At 40.5% G+C, this 17,348-nt stretch overlaps 1 protein-coding gene across 1 annotated transcript; it reads left to right on the forward strand.

The window, feature by feature from the left end:
- The first annotated feature begins 5,375 nt into the window (after positions 1 to 5,375).
- On the forward strand, positions 5,376 to 12,296 carry LOC139215959 (transcriptional repressor scratch 1-like). The gene is made up of 2 exons (XM_070847004.1): positions 5,376 to 5,499; positions 11,524 to 12,296. The coding sequence occupies exons 1-2, from the start codon at positions 5,376 to 5,378 to the stop codon at positions 12,294 to 12,296; spliced, it is 897 nt and encodes a 298-aa protein (XP_070703105.1).
- The last annotated feature ends 5,052 nt before the right edge of the window (positions 12,297 to 17,348 follow it).

The following is a 17,348-nucleotide window of genomic DNA, read 5'->3' on the forward strand; positions in this document are numbered from 1 at the left end:
AATCTCTACCAATGGACACATTTCTACCATCACACGGTATACGTCGTCATTTCACCCAACCTTTCCTCACTATCAAATATTATCATATTATATCAATATAAGTGAGCAGTCGTATAGCTTAATGGCAATTAACATGTACCTCTTTTTTTCTCCCAATGGGTCTCATTTAACAAGAGTTTTTACAACAAACTAAAATAAGTATTGGCGAAATGAAAGTGAGGGTCATCCATCTCTACCATTATCTATCCACTGTGACAGTTATGCTAGTGTGAGCTGCTTCTCTCATTCAAACCCCTGTTTGACCTTCCATTTGTCCTCTATAAGTGGTTTGTCTCTTTATTTTCCTGTTTCGCTCTCCCTCTCTTTGTTTTTGTATCAGTCTTTCCCCCCTCCTTCTGTTTCTTCTCCTCCCTCCTGCTCTGTATCTGTCTCTGTCACTTTTTGTTTACAAACCCTTTCATCTGGATATTGCTTTATATGTAAAACCCTTCTATTTGAATGGAGTTTTATTTAAAACCCTGTCATTTAAATAGCTCTTTAAAAGACAGAGGAATGAAAAGTCAACAAGGACCCTTCGATTGTGTTTCCTGACAGGACTGACACACAAACACACGAATACACACACACACATGCTCGCACACCGCCTGTCTATTATTATGCTAATGACTCTCTAGTCTCCACATGTCCCTACAGCCTCTGCACACAGTCTAACACACACACACACACACACACGTACACACACACAGACACAGATATATTTCGCTGAGCTCAGCAGTATAGCTGCACTCGCAGGCTAACAGGAAAAATAACGAGGAGTGGGCAATGTCACCATCATAGAAATAGATCAGATAGAATTGGTGTTTCCTGGTGCGATATCGATCGGCACAGAAAGACAATCTGTGACAGAAACACAGCCTTGTTGCTCTTTTTGCATGCGACTCTCTCTCTGCGGTCAAAAAAATATAAATCTTATAAAATAAGCTGTAAAAGAGCCTGATTATTTTGTAGTTGAGACCACAGACTGTATCAAAAATAATCGTATCGGTGAGTTAAGGTGTAAAGAATAATCAATTTTTTTTTATTTTTTTTCTGTTATAAAAGCACAATAGAGTAAATTATTAAGTCTAATTTTAGATACATTTATATTGAAACGCTGCAGTTTTTTTGGCCACTTGGGGGCAGCAGAAACAAGGTGCAAACACAACTACGACATATCGTTAGCTTTCAAGTTGATTTGGTGAACTGTTTTTCTTCTCCAGTAAATCCTGAGTCACTGTGGGGCACAAAATGTTTAACCTGTAACTAAACAGTTACACTACATATTGAGGTTGTATTGTTGTCCACTTACCAATGTAAGTAAAATATTGTCTTGCTCTTTTACATCTGGTTAGTCCACCAACTGCTGAAAACTGATCCTTTAAATCGGTAGATGTTATACTTCCTATGCTTGTCACTTGTTTACTTCTGTTCTCTGCCTTTTCCTTTAAATCCAACATCAAAATAAGCTTTTGTTTTGATGAAACGTTGAAGCGTTTTCTGATCTAATGCAACTTTCAGCATATAATTTGCATGTGCCTTCTAAAACGGTGAATGTTTCATGATGTGATACACGGCTGAAGGTAGAATGAGTACGATTTGGTGTTTGTAGTTCGTGAACACAACGTTAAAAGTGAGGGTGCTTGCAAGCGTGTGAAAGGCAACCCCAGATTCACTCACGTTTTAGAACGAACTTATCTTGGAGTTTCGCTGTATTTGCATGTTTTTGGTTTTTTTTCAGCACTGTGTCCGCCATTTTCATAGCTTCCTCTTGGATGCATTCTTACGATCTGGCACCTGGCCACTGTTGGCAGGGGGTTACACACCCAATTTTGAAAGATTGATGCCAAGAAACAATCCCGAACACAACAAAATAAGAAAATACATGTAGAGTCTCTGCAGGTACAGACACCACCACACACTTCTAGTGGGACATAGGTGATGATTGAGAGGGCTTATAATTGCATGAATCTATATGATGATGATGATGATGATGAACAATCATGGTCATGCTTTTAAAAAAACAAAGCAGAAACAAAAGGATGTCTCTCATGTTAAAGTCCAATGTTTTGTTTTTGTCCATTTTATCGACCCTCCTGCTTTGGCAGACTCCACCTGACTTCTTCTTACTGTTACAGCCACTAGAGTGCTTTATGACTTGATGTAAACATATGTGATTTTGGGACACAGCACTGATGCTGTCATTCTTCTTGGGAGGACAGCCTCACCTTCTTGTGCTGTGCGGGCAAAATAGACTTGTCAGACTGCTTCGACTATATAGTTTAACTGTGGGCTGGAAAACCTAAACATCAAGCTACAAACAACTAAAAGTGCCTAAGGATGCAAAATGGGATGCTGATTCTCAGTGGGTCTGGTACTACAAACAATCCTCTCTCACCTTACATGGAGAAAAATGAGGTTTCAAATAGGGCAGTTTTAACTAAAACTCAAATTCTAGAGGAAATATGATGTACTGATATTTTTACAGCCTCAGACTACATGATCAAATATATACTGTTATCCCCGCTATCTAATATTACACAGTCTGTCTGAGAGTGAACAAGAAACCCCTTCGATACTTTGCACCAACATAAATAAGGCAACAATGCTAAGTGATGACCATAGAGAGAGAAAGACTCATAAGTTAAAAATACTCTGCAATGCACTTAACTACGCGCACAGGTTTTTAAAAATAGACATACACTCATAGACATACTGCCTCCATCTTTCCCAGACATTTATCAATGAACTACAAAAATAGGTTAACTCCAAGGACCTCATCGAAAAGAACTTACATAAATGCACACGTCACTGAATTACATCACGCACCATCATCCTGCCCGCCTGTATGTGTATGAATGGGGGTAGGGCTTTTGCATGAGTGTGTGGCTGGAGGCAGAAGTCTGTTTGTTTGAGTGTGTAAACACCAAAACAGTGCATCACTCTGCACCATGTCTCTTCCCTATCACACACACACACGCACACACACTCAGGCATACACAAATGAACACAGTGTAAGTCCTGAGATGCTCTGCCACTGTCTCTGCCTCTGGCTCAGTGAAAAGCCATTCAGTAAAAACACCTTCACCTCAGCTCCATTAACTAAACTCATTGGCTAATGCTGAGTCTGGATTTACGCACAGAGGATCTGATTGGCTCAGGAGGAGTGCTGATTTGCATAAAGGGAACTCAATTGGTTGACTGCAGTGTAAAAGCACTGACCTGTGCTGAGTGCCACAAGAAGTTGGCTCTCAGTGGTTGATTTGATGGATCTCAGTCCCACAGAGAGACTAAAATCATCAGGAGGGAGAGTCATTTTTATTTTCTGTAAACCATCAGTTTGTACATTCATAGTGACGAATATGATATAAACAGATTGTTATGCAAATGTGATCTTATTAAAATTGTCATGTGAACATCACTTTATTAATTGATTTATTTTGTAAATCTCTGTGTGCTCTATGGGTTTACTAGCATGCCCATTCATGTGGATATAAAATAGATCAAACAAATCATGGTGACAGAGAAACATCTTAATTCAATCTTAGTCTGGTTGGTGTCTGTGTTATAATGTAGATATATGTGAAGATTTAAAGGTTTCTCTTTTAACAAAAATCCCCCAAATCCTCTTTTTTTTCTTGACTTCATGTTTTACATCAACGCCTGTGCGCGACCTGGTCCGACCCATGAACTGCCTCACTTGAATTGAAGGCATGTAATTTTGGTATTGACATTTTAATTTAGGCTGTTTATGGTTACAGTCATAGTAAGTCACCTCACAATGATTTATATAAATGTCAAAAATGTAAATGTAAAATAGCAGCAAAAAATGAATAATGACAATAAAAGTTAAAAGACTGTTTGGTCACAAAGGCACTGACAACTTTTTTTTTTTTTTTTGGGGGGGGGGGGGGGGTATCATGATTACCAATTTAGTTGATTACTTCTGTCATGTGGCTGTTTACAGCTCATTCATCACTGGTGCATCATCCCTGCTGGGATCAGTTTGGGATCAAGCAGAAAAGAAACAGTCCGCCTTTTCATTTCATAGCCATAAAAATCAGCGTGAGCGCGCACTTAAAACTACCTGATTACATCCCTGCCCGGCCATCAGCGCGCGCCGCTGCTGGTCCCACAAGAGGAGGTGCACTTTTTTTTTTTCTGCTTCTTCTGATGAATAAAATTAAACATCCCTCCTTCCTCCCCCCTTTCCCCTCCCTCTCTCTCTTTCTCTGTGTCTCTTCCTCCCTCTCTCTCTATCTTCCTGTCTCTCTCTCCCTCTCTTTCTTCCTCCCTCCCTCTCTCTCTCTTCCTCTCTCTCTATGTCTCTCTCTCTCCCTCCTTCCCTCTCTCTCTCTCTCCCTCCCTCTCGTCCTATAAAGCCGCAACAGCTGATCTCGTGCATCAGAAAGAGCCGCAGCTCCGCTCGCACCGAGGAGAGGAGAGAGACAGAGAGGAGGAGAGGAGGAGAGAGAGAGAGAGAGAGAGAGAGAGAGAGAGAGAGAGATGAGATGAGCGGGTCAGGTCTTCCTACTGCAGGTTTTTGAGCAGCGTTTTTCCGGAGCTGTGAGGACATTTGGGCTCAGTGTGTCTCTCTGAGTGTTGCCTCATCGTTTCATCCAGCGGTGCGTTTTCGACCAAAACCCGGACTGAGTTCAGTCGCCTGCATGTGGAGCTCCACCGGAGTGTGAGCTGCTCTTTTCAAGCCGGAGGAAACTTCTTCTTCTTCTTCTTCTTCCTCTTCTTCTTCTCTCTTTTCCCCCTGAACGCGCGGTGGTGCTTTGCTTTGGCACGCGGAGATATCAAGAGTCTCGCGCCGAGGGGAGCTGTCCGGTGCTGAAAGCACGAGACAAGGCTGAGGGCACGCGGCGGAGCTGTCCTCGCGCTGCACACCGACGGTCTTTTATTTTGAAGCAACGGAATAAAAGAAATAAACAAGTAAAGGAGGAGGTTTTTACTGCGGTGATCACCTCCACAGTCGTCCGGGCTTCACGGGAACTGATTTATTTTTTATTTCTGACCTCTCAGAGCTCCACAGGTCTCCCATTGAAGAGGAAAACAGGCTTTTTTTTTTACATTAAGAACAAAAAAAAAAAATTAATGTTTTTGTCAAACCTGAGCAAAAATAAATATTAGTTGTGCTTAAAAAACAGGAGGAGCACTTAGCCGAAGCCATGTCTCCTCTCCACTTTGGAGGCTGTTTGATCGGAGGGAGCACCTTCAGTAGCTGAAACCAGGGAGTTCGTTTTAGTTAAAAACAGGCGACTGAAGTGAGTTGGAGGACAAGAGGGAGAGTGAGTGTTTTATTGTGAGAGTGTAGGAGGAACTGCTGTCCCATCATGCCTCGGTCTTTCCTGGTGAAGAAAGTCAAACTGGACGATTTTTCGGCTGCAGAGCTGGAGAGTTCATATGGCCACAGCAGAAGACAAGAACTCAGCCTGCGATTCCATCATCATGATAAAGGTTAGTCACCCTCCTACCCACACACACACACACACACACACACACACACACACACACACACACACACACACACACACACACACACACACACACACACACACACAGTATCTGCCATACATCACCCAGCACATTTCTTTATCCTCAGATTTAAAGCATTAGTCATGACTGTTTCAGAGGGATGAGGAGAAAAAAAAAAAAAGGAATTACAAGGTCGAACTGCGGTCACAACCCAAAAATATACCATCACAGGCGCTGACGTTTTCTTTTTGTTGCAAGGATTACTCCCATGAAATAGTATTATGTAGAGAAACAGATCACAGAGGTGGCAGGAAGTGAGAAAATCCTGAGTTTGAGCAACCCAAGCTGCAAAACAGACAGAAATGAGTTAATCTATATACTGTAATAAATGTGCAATACGTATTGATCCTTTCTACAGCCAGGTCAGAGATCAGGGCAGAGCGCAGGGGTCTCTCTCTAAGGGACACTATCAGGGTGGTGACTCAGTGGTTAAAACAAACCTAATATATGTGTGGAACTATAAAGACGACATATACACAGGGTTTTCTTTTAAATAGGAAAAGACATTCAACACCTGAAACCATGTATGAAAATGGCATGTGATCAAAGTGTGTGAACTTGTGGATCAAATTGCGAAATGTGAATTTTTGGCATGCGCAGGCTCAGTTTAAATTCCACATTTCATGGTGTAGCAGCATGGGCATCATCTTATAAAACATCAAATAAAACTCCATCAGTATTTCAATTTAACTGTAACCTTTCATATTTTGGCTTTCCCACAATCTTATCATCCTGAAATTAATTTTGATGCCACATGAATTATACAGAAAAACACACAATGAACTCACATTAACAAGTTAAGTTGAAAAAGATTTTTCTTTTTAGAAAAGATGACCATGCATAAGCAACAGAGAGCCACGGTGTGCTGTGATTTTTGCAGAAAAGCATGCTAAATTATTATGCTGATACATTATGTCACCCGCACACATGCAGTGGGATTCTCTGTTGTTCTGTTGTCCTGTAAATTATTCAAATCAGGTTGTTTCCAGCTGCTGTGAGCTACTCTCCAAGATTTTAACAATATTGTACAGCTACATTGATGCTAAACGGTTCCCACGCACTGTATAATCCCTGATACACAGGCAAAATACAATACAGAGTGAGGGAGAATGGCGATATTGGATCAAAGGTTCAGTGGAAATATTCAAGTATTGATAAAAAACACTGCTCAGCATCTCTGAACAGAAGATGGCAGTCACATATCTGCTCTTAAAAGTTCATGTTTTTTAATTCTGGTGGTGTTAAACAACATCTTAAACAAAGGTAGCAGCTTGGATCAAATGTAGTAAGCAGTGTAACAGGGGTTTCTTGCATGCAGCCACAAACCAACAGAAAAATACTTGTGCCTTGTGCATTAAGTGTTAAGCATTTTAGCCTCTTTTTGCTTATTGTTTTATTTTATGGCAGTTTTACTGTATGGGTCAGTCTCACTGCAATAATCAACCTTATTTTTTTTTTTTTTAAGTAAATCAGCTCCGATATACAGCACAGAATCAGACAACGTTTAGTTATTTAACCCAGAACAACGAGAAAGAGACAGAAATTATTCTCAGGAGTTAACGGAGACCAAAACAGAGCTAAAAAGAGACTGAAGCTCGGACAAAAACAAAAACAAAAAATTAATCAAGTGGGATGATAATGTTGCTGAGTGTCTCCTAAAGACAATTGTTAGAAAACACGTTCGGCATAAGACAATTATTTGTGTATGACTGCATGTTTGTCAGCTTCTTCTGCCCCCTAGTGGTGAAAAAATGGATTAATGCAGCTTTAAAGGACTAGAGGAAAAATGGTGTCTGCCACAGCAGAGGGAGTGAGGGAAGTGTGTTATATTGTTAGTGCAGCCTGGTGGTTTTCACATTGTACCAAGGTCAACTGTGAGATGAAGAGATCCCAGGTGCTCTGATGACAGAGTGAACACAGAAACATGCAGCAGCAGCACTGTGGCAAGCATGTAACGACTGAGACTGCCATCCCTTGTTATAAATATAACAAGAGTTTGACTGAAGCAACTGCAGCTTGTTGCACACACACACACACACACACACACACACACACACACAGACACACACACACAAACGTACACGCAATGCTGTGTTTCTGTCAACTCGGCACATTTCCCAGGCAGCTTGCACAGCTGAGTGCACAGCATTACACACACACACACACACACACACAGACACACAGACAGACACACACACAAACACACACAGACACAGACACAGACACACACACACAAGCACACACACACACAGGAAGCAGTCAGTGACCTACAAGTGTCCAAAGCACACAAGTGTGTGTCAGTTAGAGCTGGTTTGGATCAAAAATTAAATTGTAGCTTGCAGCTTTTTTCGCTCTCTTTTCTCTTACTGTCTCTCTTTGCCTCTCTCCATCTTTCCCTCTCTTTCTAATTCTCTGTATTTCAAAGACACATAAAAGAAGGATGGCTTCGGTTTGGCAGAGCATTTTAATCTTTAATAGGCATTTAGAACGGCTACCAGCCCTAATGCTGCTAAAGTGCTTTGAAATGAATACAGAGTTGACACACTGAGACAGAGACGGAGACAGCTGGAGATAGACAAAGACAAATAAGCAGAGACAGTACGCAGACGTTGTGACGTATAGCAATAACGGTTCACGAAATCTTTTTTTAAAAGAGGATACTGGGGAATGGCCATGTTTAATTGGCAGGGATCATAGGAAAAGCTCCTGTGAGAGGAGCCAGCACAACATGCTGCCTTTATACTTAAGATTCTCGCATCCTAAAATCAGGGATGGAGTTTGTTTTCATTTTACTGCCTGTCAGTCACACATGCACAACTCAGTCTGGTCCTCTGTGCCTTCACAGCACAGTAAACAAATACAGCCACAGAAGGGCTGACATGATACACTCTGAATTCTTGAAGAGAAAACAATTGGATGAGTTTTTGTCACAAGATATTTTTTCCTTCGTGCCAAACTCAGGTCAGTAAGTCAGTCCTTATTGACTCTGTCCTTCCATCCAACACACTGGTCTTAAGCATTATGTCGTAGCAGCTATTAGGAAGATGCCAATTAAATATAGATCATATTGTTTGCTTTCAGGATGAATTCAGTGCTTGTTGGTGCTTTCATTTAACACTTAAGGCCTGTACACGCCAACGTGAATAAACAGCACGAATTTTGGCTGAATTTCGATTTCTACTGTATTTTACACTGCGGTTCAGAGAGGAATATTACTACTTGTTGCTCCACTACATTTATTTGACTGCTTTAGTTACTAATTGCATTTAAGATTAAAAATGTACATGCAAAACACGAGCAGCTTATAAAATATTATGCAGTGCTTCAATATTAAACTAACCAGTTTAACCTTAAATTGGAACATTGGTAAATCAAATAATGTAAAATAATACAGTGTATTATTAATAATAATATAACACTCTGAATGGAGTGTTTCTGCATGAATATTTTCACTTTTGATACTTAAGTACATTTGGCTGATAATACTTTTACTTGTAATGGACTATGGTACTACTGCTGGGATACAATAAAGGATCTGAACACTGATTCCACCACTGTCACATAAAAAGCAAAAGACACTTCAGTAAGTAATCTGAAGGCTTTTTTTCATGGCAGATTTCCTTGAAGGGTAAGTGGGCAACGTCTGCGGTGAAAGTTCCCTTTAGCAAGGCGGTGACCCCTCCAATGGAGCTGTTCACTTTCCACCAGAGCAAGTCTGCTGCTGCCGAGCTGCCAATTTGAGTGATTATGAGGCTCTGCAAAATCTCTAAGGCTGGAGATGTTCTTAGTCAACTTAATAAGGGTTAAAAATGAACACTTGGTCATGTTTCAAAGCTTTACTCATGCTCTATAAAACAAGACACACACACAGATGCAAGCACACACACACATTACATTGTTCCAGAGTGCAATGATTGAATATTCATGATTCATGATTTTTTTCTCTCTCTCCACTCTCTTTCTGACTTTCTCTCTTGACTCCCCCCTTTACTTTCTGTCCTCCTCCATTGCTCCGTCTTAATTTAATTCATAGTGTTAAATCAGCATGAGAGCTGTAAACACCATTGCCAAACCACCTAACCACACTCGCTATATTGGACGTATCACCACTTACACTCTGCTACAACTCTTTTTTTCCCTTCTTTCTTGCCACCTCTCATCTCACTTTTCTCTTTCCTCTCTGCCTCTCTATCTATCTCTTGTTCTCATCACTTTATCGACCAACTTCTGAGCCTTTCTCAGAACTGCATCATGAAATTATATTACCAGCAATAGTATCTCCTCTGCTGCCTGTGTCTAAATGCTCACAGAGTGCTAATTGAAATGGAGAGCTATTGATCGGCATAGATCCACAGGAGTCATGGCTGTGGGGTATTAGCTACCAGTCTCTCCTTGTGTCTGTCGGAGTTCAGCCTGTTGAGTGCAGAAGCCAATAATAGAAATAATGAAGCATCTTACATCATAACATGGCAACAGATAATTCGTCAGATTTGTCAGGAGCTGTGCAAAAATATGCAGGTTGCTCGGGAATGTGAGAGTCTTGGGCAAATATACTCACTGTTTAGCTGAAGAGGGAGACTGGCAGGTTATGGCCAATACACAGTGTGTATGCTGAATACAATCAGTGTCAGGCTGCCCTTGAGCCAAGCACTAGACTCCCTAATAGAGATGCTCTGTGTACAACAGTTGATGTTTTGACAGCTCCGAGGTGTGACTGTGTGCAGCTGTAGACCTGTCAGAAAAGGTGCAGTTGTTGAGGAGAAAGTGTGCTCACTGAACCTTTCTATGAAAAATAAAGATTTCCCACTGAGGGGAAAGTGTCTCCTCCTTGCTGGCAAAGACATAAAAGCACTTTACTGCCACTATAAATACCACAACTCTTTCCCCTCTCCTTCTTCTCTGCTTTATACCGCCTCCAAAAATGGTTGCATTTTAGACAAACCTCTCAGTGTGTGTGGGTGTGTCTCAAGAATGGACTCGGTCTCCCGTGTCTCGTTTGATGTGTGAATGGGAAAACAACAGTTTGTCTTGAAAAAGTAATGGACTGGTAGGTAAAAAATGTAATGTAACTGTAAAAACACAGGCCACAAATCAAAGTCGTTCACCAAATTTAATTCATTACTCAGAGAGCTGCATCTCATGTTGTGTCCTGATAATATTACTGATTACAGCGGGGCATCTCTTATTGCTAAATATCAATTGGACCGCCCAGGATCACATTCATTGAGTTGGCAGCAGTGGAGATGATGATAGTAAGACTAACATTACTTTTAGTGCTTATGTTAGTGTTAATGTGTCTTCTATTCATTTCTTATTTCTGCTTCTGTCATGATTCAACATATAAATTGGGAGACTTTTGATTATTTGCCAGAAAAATAGTTGTATCAACACAATTATCACATCATAGGTTAAATAAAACACAGCATGTTTTAATTAGTTATATGCTTAACGTAGCCTATGACTCAATATTTTGGGAAAATGGTGAGCCGTAAATTGTTCTATTTCCACCTCATACTGACACGTCCTGTTTGCCTGCACAGCACTCTTGTGGCCTGACAGTTGCCCAACATGAAATACTGAAAAACATGAAAATTTGATATGTTCAGAGGTTCAGACCTGGATAGATAGAGGCAACGTAACATAAGTACTGTCTTGTGAGATTCAAAGAAGAAAAAGTATAATGTTTTGACTTTGTTGTTGGCTCAAAAGAGCAGCCTTAGAGCACCTTGAGTTCTTGGTTATGAAGAGACTCATTAATACTATAAATATCAAAGGAAGCAAAGGATGAATCCTGTTAAGGCATGCATTTTGCCTCTCTGGTGTAACATTTTGTAGCACTCGTGTGGCTTCCCTGTAAAGATTTTCAAGCCAATCAGTTTCCAATTTCCAATCAATCCCCCCCTCCTGTCGTGGTGAAATGATTAACCTCTTCCTGTCTCTCTTTAGGCTACGTCAGCGATTATCTGAGTCCATCTGCTTACGATGATGTGGTGGGAAGTGACTCATCTGTCATCTCTAAAGTACCCTCCCCTGACCATCCATCAATCATCTATGGCAGTATTGATGACACCTATTCTGGTATTCATGGTGACATCCACGGCGATTCGGACCAGCCGGACAGCCCGCGGTCTGAGGTGTCGTCGTCAGCTGGATACATCAATGGAGACGCGGCCGTCAGCGAAGGATACACAGTGGATGCGTTTTTCATCATGGACGGACGGTCACGGAGGAAAACCACAGCAAACCCCAGAGGAGCCACCCAGAGGCACACCTGCAGCGAATGCGGCAAAACCTACGCCACGTCCTCCAACCTGAGCCGGCACAAGCAGACGCACAGGAGCATAGACAGCAAGATGGCCAAGAAGTGCCCCACATGTGGGAAAGTCTACGTTTCCATGCCTGCGATGGCCATGCACCTGCTGACCCACGACCTCAAGCACAAGTGCGACGTGTGCGGCAAGGCGTTCAGCCGGCCGTGGCTGCTGCAGGGCCACATGCGCTCGCACACGGGCGAGAAGCCGTTCGGGTGTGCGCACTGTGGCAAAGCGTTTGCTGACCGGTCAAACCTGCGCGCTCACATGCAGACGCACTCAGCCTTCAAGCACTACAAGTGTAAACGGTGTGACAAGACGTTTGCACTCAAGAGTTACCTGAACAAGCACTATGAGTCGGCGTGCTTCAAGGGGGCTTTCTCCCCTATGAGCTCACTGGGGGAGTGATGGGTTCAGAGGGTTTACTGGAGTCTTTTTGTTTATTTAAATTAGACATTACTGGCCTCACTCCCTCCTTCCCCTGCATTTTCCCAACAAGAAGACCAGTATGCTTGAGCACTACAAGGGAGGAGTGTTTCCTCTGCAAGGATCATGAGGCAAATGACAGAAATAGATTTGAGAACATGAAAACCCTCCAATCCCTCCTTTGTCCCGTCTTTTCTCATCTGAAAGTGGAGTGAAAAGTGTTCAATGCTTGATTTAGATTGTCACTTGCTTCGATAAGATATGTCCCCGTCTGAGGCCGTTTTGAGTATCTGTGAAGATAAATAAAGCACAGCACATCTAGCTCATCGCTTTTGAAGATACCTAGATCTATTTATGTCCGTATCTATCCTCGTCCCTCTTTTTTATTTATTTTTTTCAACCCATGATGAAACCACACTGAAGCACAATTCCTCTCCCATCTCTCTGTCTTTGTGTGACAGGAATATCACAGGAGTTTAAAGCATGAATCACATCTTCGGTTTTCTTGCAAAGAGATTCGATGAACTTTAATATTTACTGCTTTTTTAAAACACGAACATTAATAATCGAAGGATACATCTGGTATCCTGCTTTTGGTGAAACTGACCTTGGACTGAACTTATAAGGAGATAAAGCATCAAAACAAAGAAAGCACACAGCATTTGTTCTCTGCAAGTAAACAAAATACTTGTCAAGTTTTTTCCTTTACACAACGACATGCTTTGCCTACAGGATACTGTGTCTGCTCTGGCTACTGAGACACACACATCATGATGTACAATTCTGCCATAACATGGTGGGAATGGCAAAGTAGACCTTTGTAGTGGGGAGAAAAATCACGTTTTTCTTTAAACCAATGTCTTAAATGGACACAGACGTAGAAGCCGTTATTATTATGAGTTATTTTTGGCATTTGTGCTTTACTTGACTGTAAACAGTGGAAAGTGAGAGGGAATTAACTGGATTTCCATGGCTGAAAACTCCCACTGAGCCACCAGGGTATTCTTTCACAAACAGTGTTTTCTTACAACCTAAATCTGATGTTGTTTATTTTTACTTGTCAATATCAGATGAGGATCCAGACATTAAAAATGTCCTGATTTTCCTCAAAAGGTCAAACCTTTCACAAGTGTTGTAAAATAGTGTTTTGTTGCCAGTGGGCCACACAGTATTCAGCTTTGGGGTCTTTTTTATGCGTCTATTTATTGCCTAATTTATTTATTTATTCTTATGTTTTTTTAGATGTATTGATTTTGCACTTTACTTTGTTATATTTTGCCTTTGTTACAAATATGCCAAAGCATTTGACACTTTCTAATTAACGAATACCTTTTTACTTTTGTCCGCCACTTTAATTATAAAACACTACTGCATGCAAAAAAAAAACAATAGCCTAATAATGGAATCTATGCCAATTTTATGAATCTTTGGGATACTTTGCCAAACCTCTTAGATAACAGGCAAATTAAGCAAATTTCTGTCTTGGGCAATATTTCATTCATATGATAGAGCAATAATGCATGATATTTTTGAAGAGACGTGAGTCATAACTGCTTGTAACATCTTGATTTTTTCAAGTACCACTATTCTATGTAGTTATGAGAAATGAAATTTCAGGGAGTTAGCAAACCAAGTTAGTGTTAAATATGGAGGGCTGGGTTAAGAGCTCTGTATTTAGACGACTTGTGACACTGATGTGATTCTTTGAGGCTTTCTCCAGCTACTCTTGTGAGTGCAAAGTGTTTGAACAGATCAAATTAGTGAGAGCACAGAGTCAATTTCCAACCTCTGCTGATTTAGTGTGTAATATTATCCAAAACAGTTGCCTCCTAGTTATAATTCTATCTTGGCATCATTAGCTTGGTGACAATTATGTAAGCATGTGGAGCTCTTGGGGCTTCCAGGGATTCACACAGATGGCGCAACTCCTTTAGGTGGAGGGCTCTGGGTTGGGTCGGGACGGGTCTTTTTGTACATGGTTTATGCACTGCCTGCCTCGTATTATTACTCTAAAATATTGTAGAAAGTAGAAGGTACTACTGTAGGCCTCTGGTGCTGAAACATGGATGAAAACATACAAACCCTGAATAAGAACGACTGAGAGTTTTGTGTACTTTGTATGTTCCTGGTTTTAATTGCTGAATAGGTGAAACACAACTTTACAACAGCTGTGTTGCTGAATGTGGGGCTCCTTGATGCTCAGTAGCCTATGAGCAGGTCCCTGCTTGAGGTTTTAGTCAGTGATGAACAAGAAAATTTCCTCCTATGAAATCTCTTCTCAGTTTGAATCCCATCAAAAGATCAACACTCTTTAAACCCCCTGCACAACTTCAGGTTGTTTTTCTTTCCATTGTCTCTGGCCATTGAGAGGTTGTTGTGGTGATCCCCAATGCAATTATAAGGATTGTTGAGAAAGAAGAGAAGACATTTGGTCAATATTTCAGCACCAGAGTGCATCGACAAACACTTAGATTCTACTATGAACTACTGTAGCCTACTATAGCCACAAGCTAGTTTACCTATTCTTATATAAAAGCACTTCCTCTTACGACTTATATCTTACAACTTTTTTTTTGTTCAAAGATAGTAGCACAATGAAAGAGTTTAGATTCAGGTAGACAATGCCTTGTATGTAGAAATAACAACCTCTTTCTCCTTTTTCTACTATGATGAATCAAAGGTAAAAACAGCAGCAAAACAACAAAGATGCTTAAATAACACAGGCTGTGTTGTCCTAAAATAACACATGAAAATATGCTTAAAATGACACGTGGTATAAATCAACACCTGTATTACATGTGTCCTTTTCCAACATATTTCCGTGAGAGCATCTTCACCACACCTTTTTTAAGAGCGAATGAAAACTCAACTATATTGCAGCAAGAGGCCTTGTAAATAAGCACTGATGTGACTTTGGAGTCCGATTATTTCTACAGATCTGTATAGAGTGACAGTGATGATGATGATGATGATGATGATGACGATGATGATGATGATGATGACGATGACGGTGATGAATTTTTCTGGAGCTTCCTGCTTTGTTTTGAGTTCTTCCTCTGAGGTTTTTTTGGGACCTCCGGTTGCAGTTTGAAACAATGTAAAGCACAAAGACAACACTGGGCATTTTATTTCACTTCCTAAATAAAAAGTAGTTTAAAAAAGTTGTGTCAAGATGTTTCCATTTTTTCTGTGTTGGACATTTTACAAGAAACACTCAAATGATAGTGTTTAGCATGTTCGCCATCTTAGCTTAGCATGTTAGCATGCTGACATGACAGAGGCTGATGGGAATGTGATTAGATTTGCAGGTATTTAATCATAAACCAAAATTCTGGGCAAACTAAATTGTTGGCCTTATGGGGGGGAGGGTTAAAAACTCTTCCTGAGGACGGCCTGAATGTCTCATTCAAATGTCATGACAAACCATTAAATAGTTGTTTCACTCAAAAGGACAAATATACTAAAGGAAAAGTCAGGCGATCACCAACATTATTAGGATTCATCCACTGGGCACCATGGATACCAGCAAATTTCATGGCAATCCGTGCGTTAGTTTTCAAGAGTTTCACTTAAAACCAGCCACGTCAACCTTATGTCATGTCAACCATGTGGAGCTAGATGAAAAATCAGGGCTACACCAAATAAATAGGATTCATCATCTGGGGACCATGAATATCTGCGCAAAACTTCATGCAGATCCATCATATAGTTGTCGAGATATTTCAGTCTGGACCTTTTCATAGTATTACAGTATTACAGTTTCAGGTGAGTTCTTTTTGTGTAAAATCAGTGCAGTGACCCTTTACAGAAAGCATTTGTGACTGGGTGTATGTTACCAGCTGTTGTGCAAAAGCCACAAAGTCCTTCAGAACAATCTTTACAGCGTCCACACATGACCTGATGAGCTGTGATGTAACAAGGACTATTTCAAAAGACACCTACGATGCAGCAAGCCCATTAGAGTTAATTAATCATCAGCATATTGATAAGTCATAATATCAAGACTCATGCAGTTAAAGGTAATAATAGAATCATTTGTTAATGTTTAATAAATGTTGTTTTTGGCCCCTGTGCTTCTAGTACTCGGTAAACGGTTAATTAGTGTTTTGTAAAACATTCATTAAGATGATTTGCCCCCAGTATAAAAAGCTGCACCTGATTATTGTTCACCTCTCTCCCTCTCCCTCTCTCTCTCTCTCTCTCTCTCTCTCTCTCTCTCTCTCTCTTGTGTTTGTTTTGCCCTGTGGCAACTGTGTAGAGGTCAAAATCTCTAAGTGACTGTGTGTGTGTGTGTGTGTGTGTGTGTGTGTGTGTGTGTGTGTGTGTGTGTGTGTGTGTGTGATTTTAATTGCTTGTGTGGGGTCTCATACATGAACAGGGAAGCTGATGTCAGGGCGATGACTTTAACCTTGACAACACTGCGACACAATGTGTTTGAATGTGGTATATGGTCATGTGTGTTAATGTGAATATTTTGTTTATTTGTTATATTGTTGTTATATTGTTATATTGTTATTTGTAATATTTGTTGATTTGCTGTACCATGCAGCTTGATGTTTGGGTGAAAAGTGTTGTAAATATGGATATGAAAGCTGTTTGGATACAATATATTAAACTGAATGTAATACATTTCCAACAGTGGGCTATTTTAATGATGTAATAAACGTAATGGGATGTCACTCACAATAACGATAATAATGGCTGCACAACAATTTTTGATTGGCCAATCAGTGATCTGTAAAAATTATACTGTAACATAAAACCTTTAAAACCATGTAAGTTAATGACGATACCCCACTTCCACAAACAACAACAAAACTTTCCACAATAAGCACCACAACCTGAAACAACACAAAATGTGTATATTGTGTAGTTTTGACATGACAAGAAATAGCGTACAGCGAATGTGTCGAAGCACGCAGGGTACAAAGCCTCATGAGTTGCTGCCACCATGTGTGACTGAACTGATTAAGAGAACTTTCTATTTAATTAAGCATGTGCATGTTTTCTTTAAGTGCAACTGTGGTTTTAATC

This window comes from Pempheris klunzingeri, chromosome 16, assembly GCF_042242105.1.
Source record: "Pempheris klunzingeri isolate RE-2024b chromosome 16, fPemKlu1.hap1, whole genome shotgun sequence".
NCBI classification, from domain to species: Eukaryota; Metazoa; Chordata; class Actinopteri; order Acropomatiformes; family Pempheridae; genus Pempheris; species Pempheris klunzingeri.

Bases quoted from the DNA above. Each gene is read 5' to 3' on its own strand.
- LOC139215959 (XM_070847004.1), top strand. From the start codon at position 5,376: ATGCCTCGGTCTTTCCTGGTGAAGAAAGTCAAACTGGACGATTTTTCG. The intron at 5,500-11,523 runs GTTAGTCACCCT...GTCTCTCTTTAG, and splicing joins ATTCCATCATCATGATAAAG to GCTACGTCAGCGATTATCTG.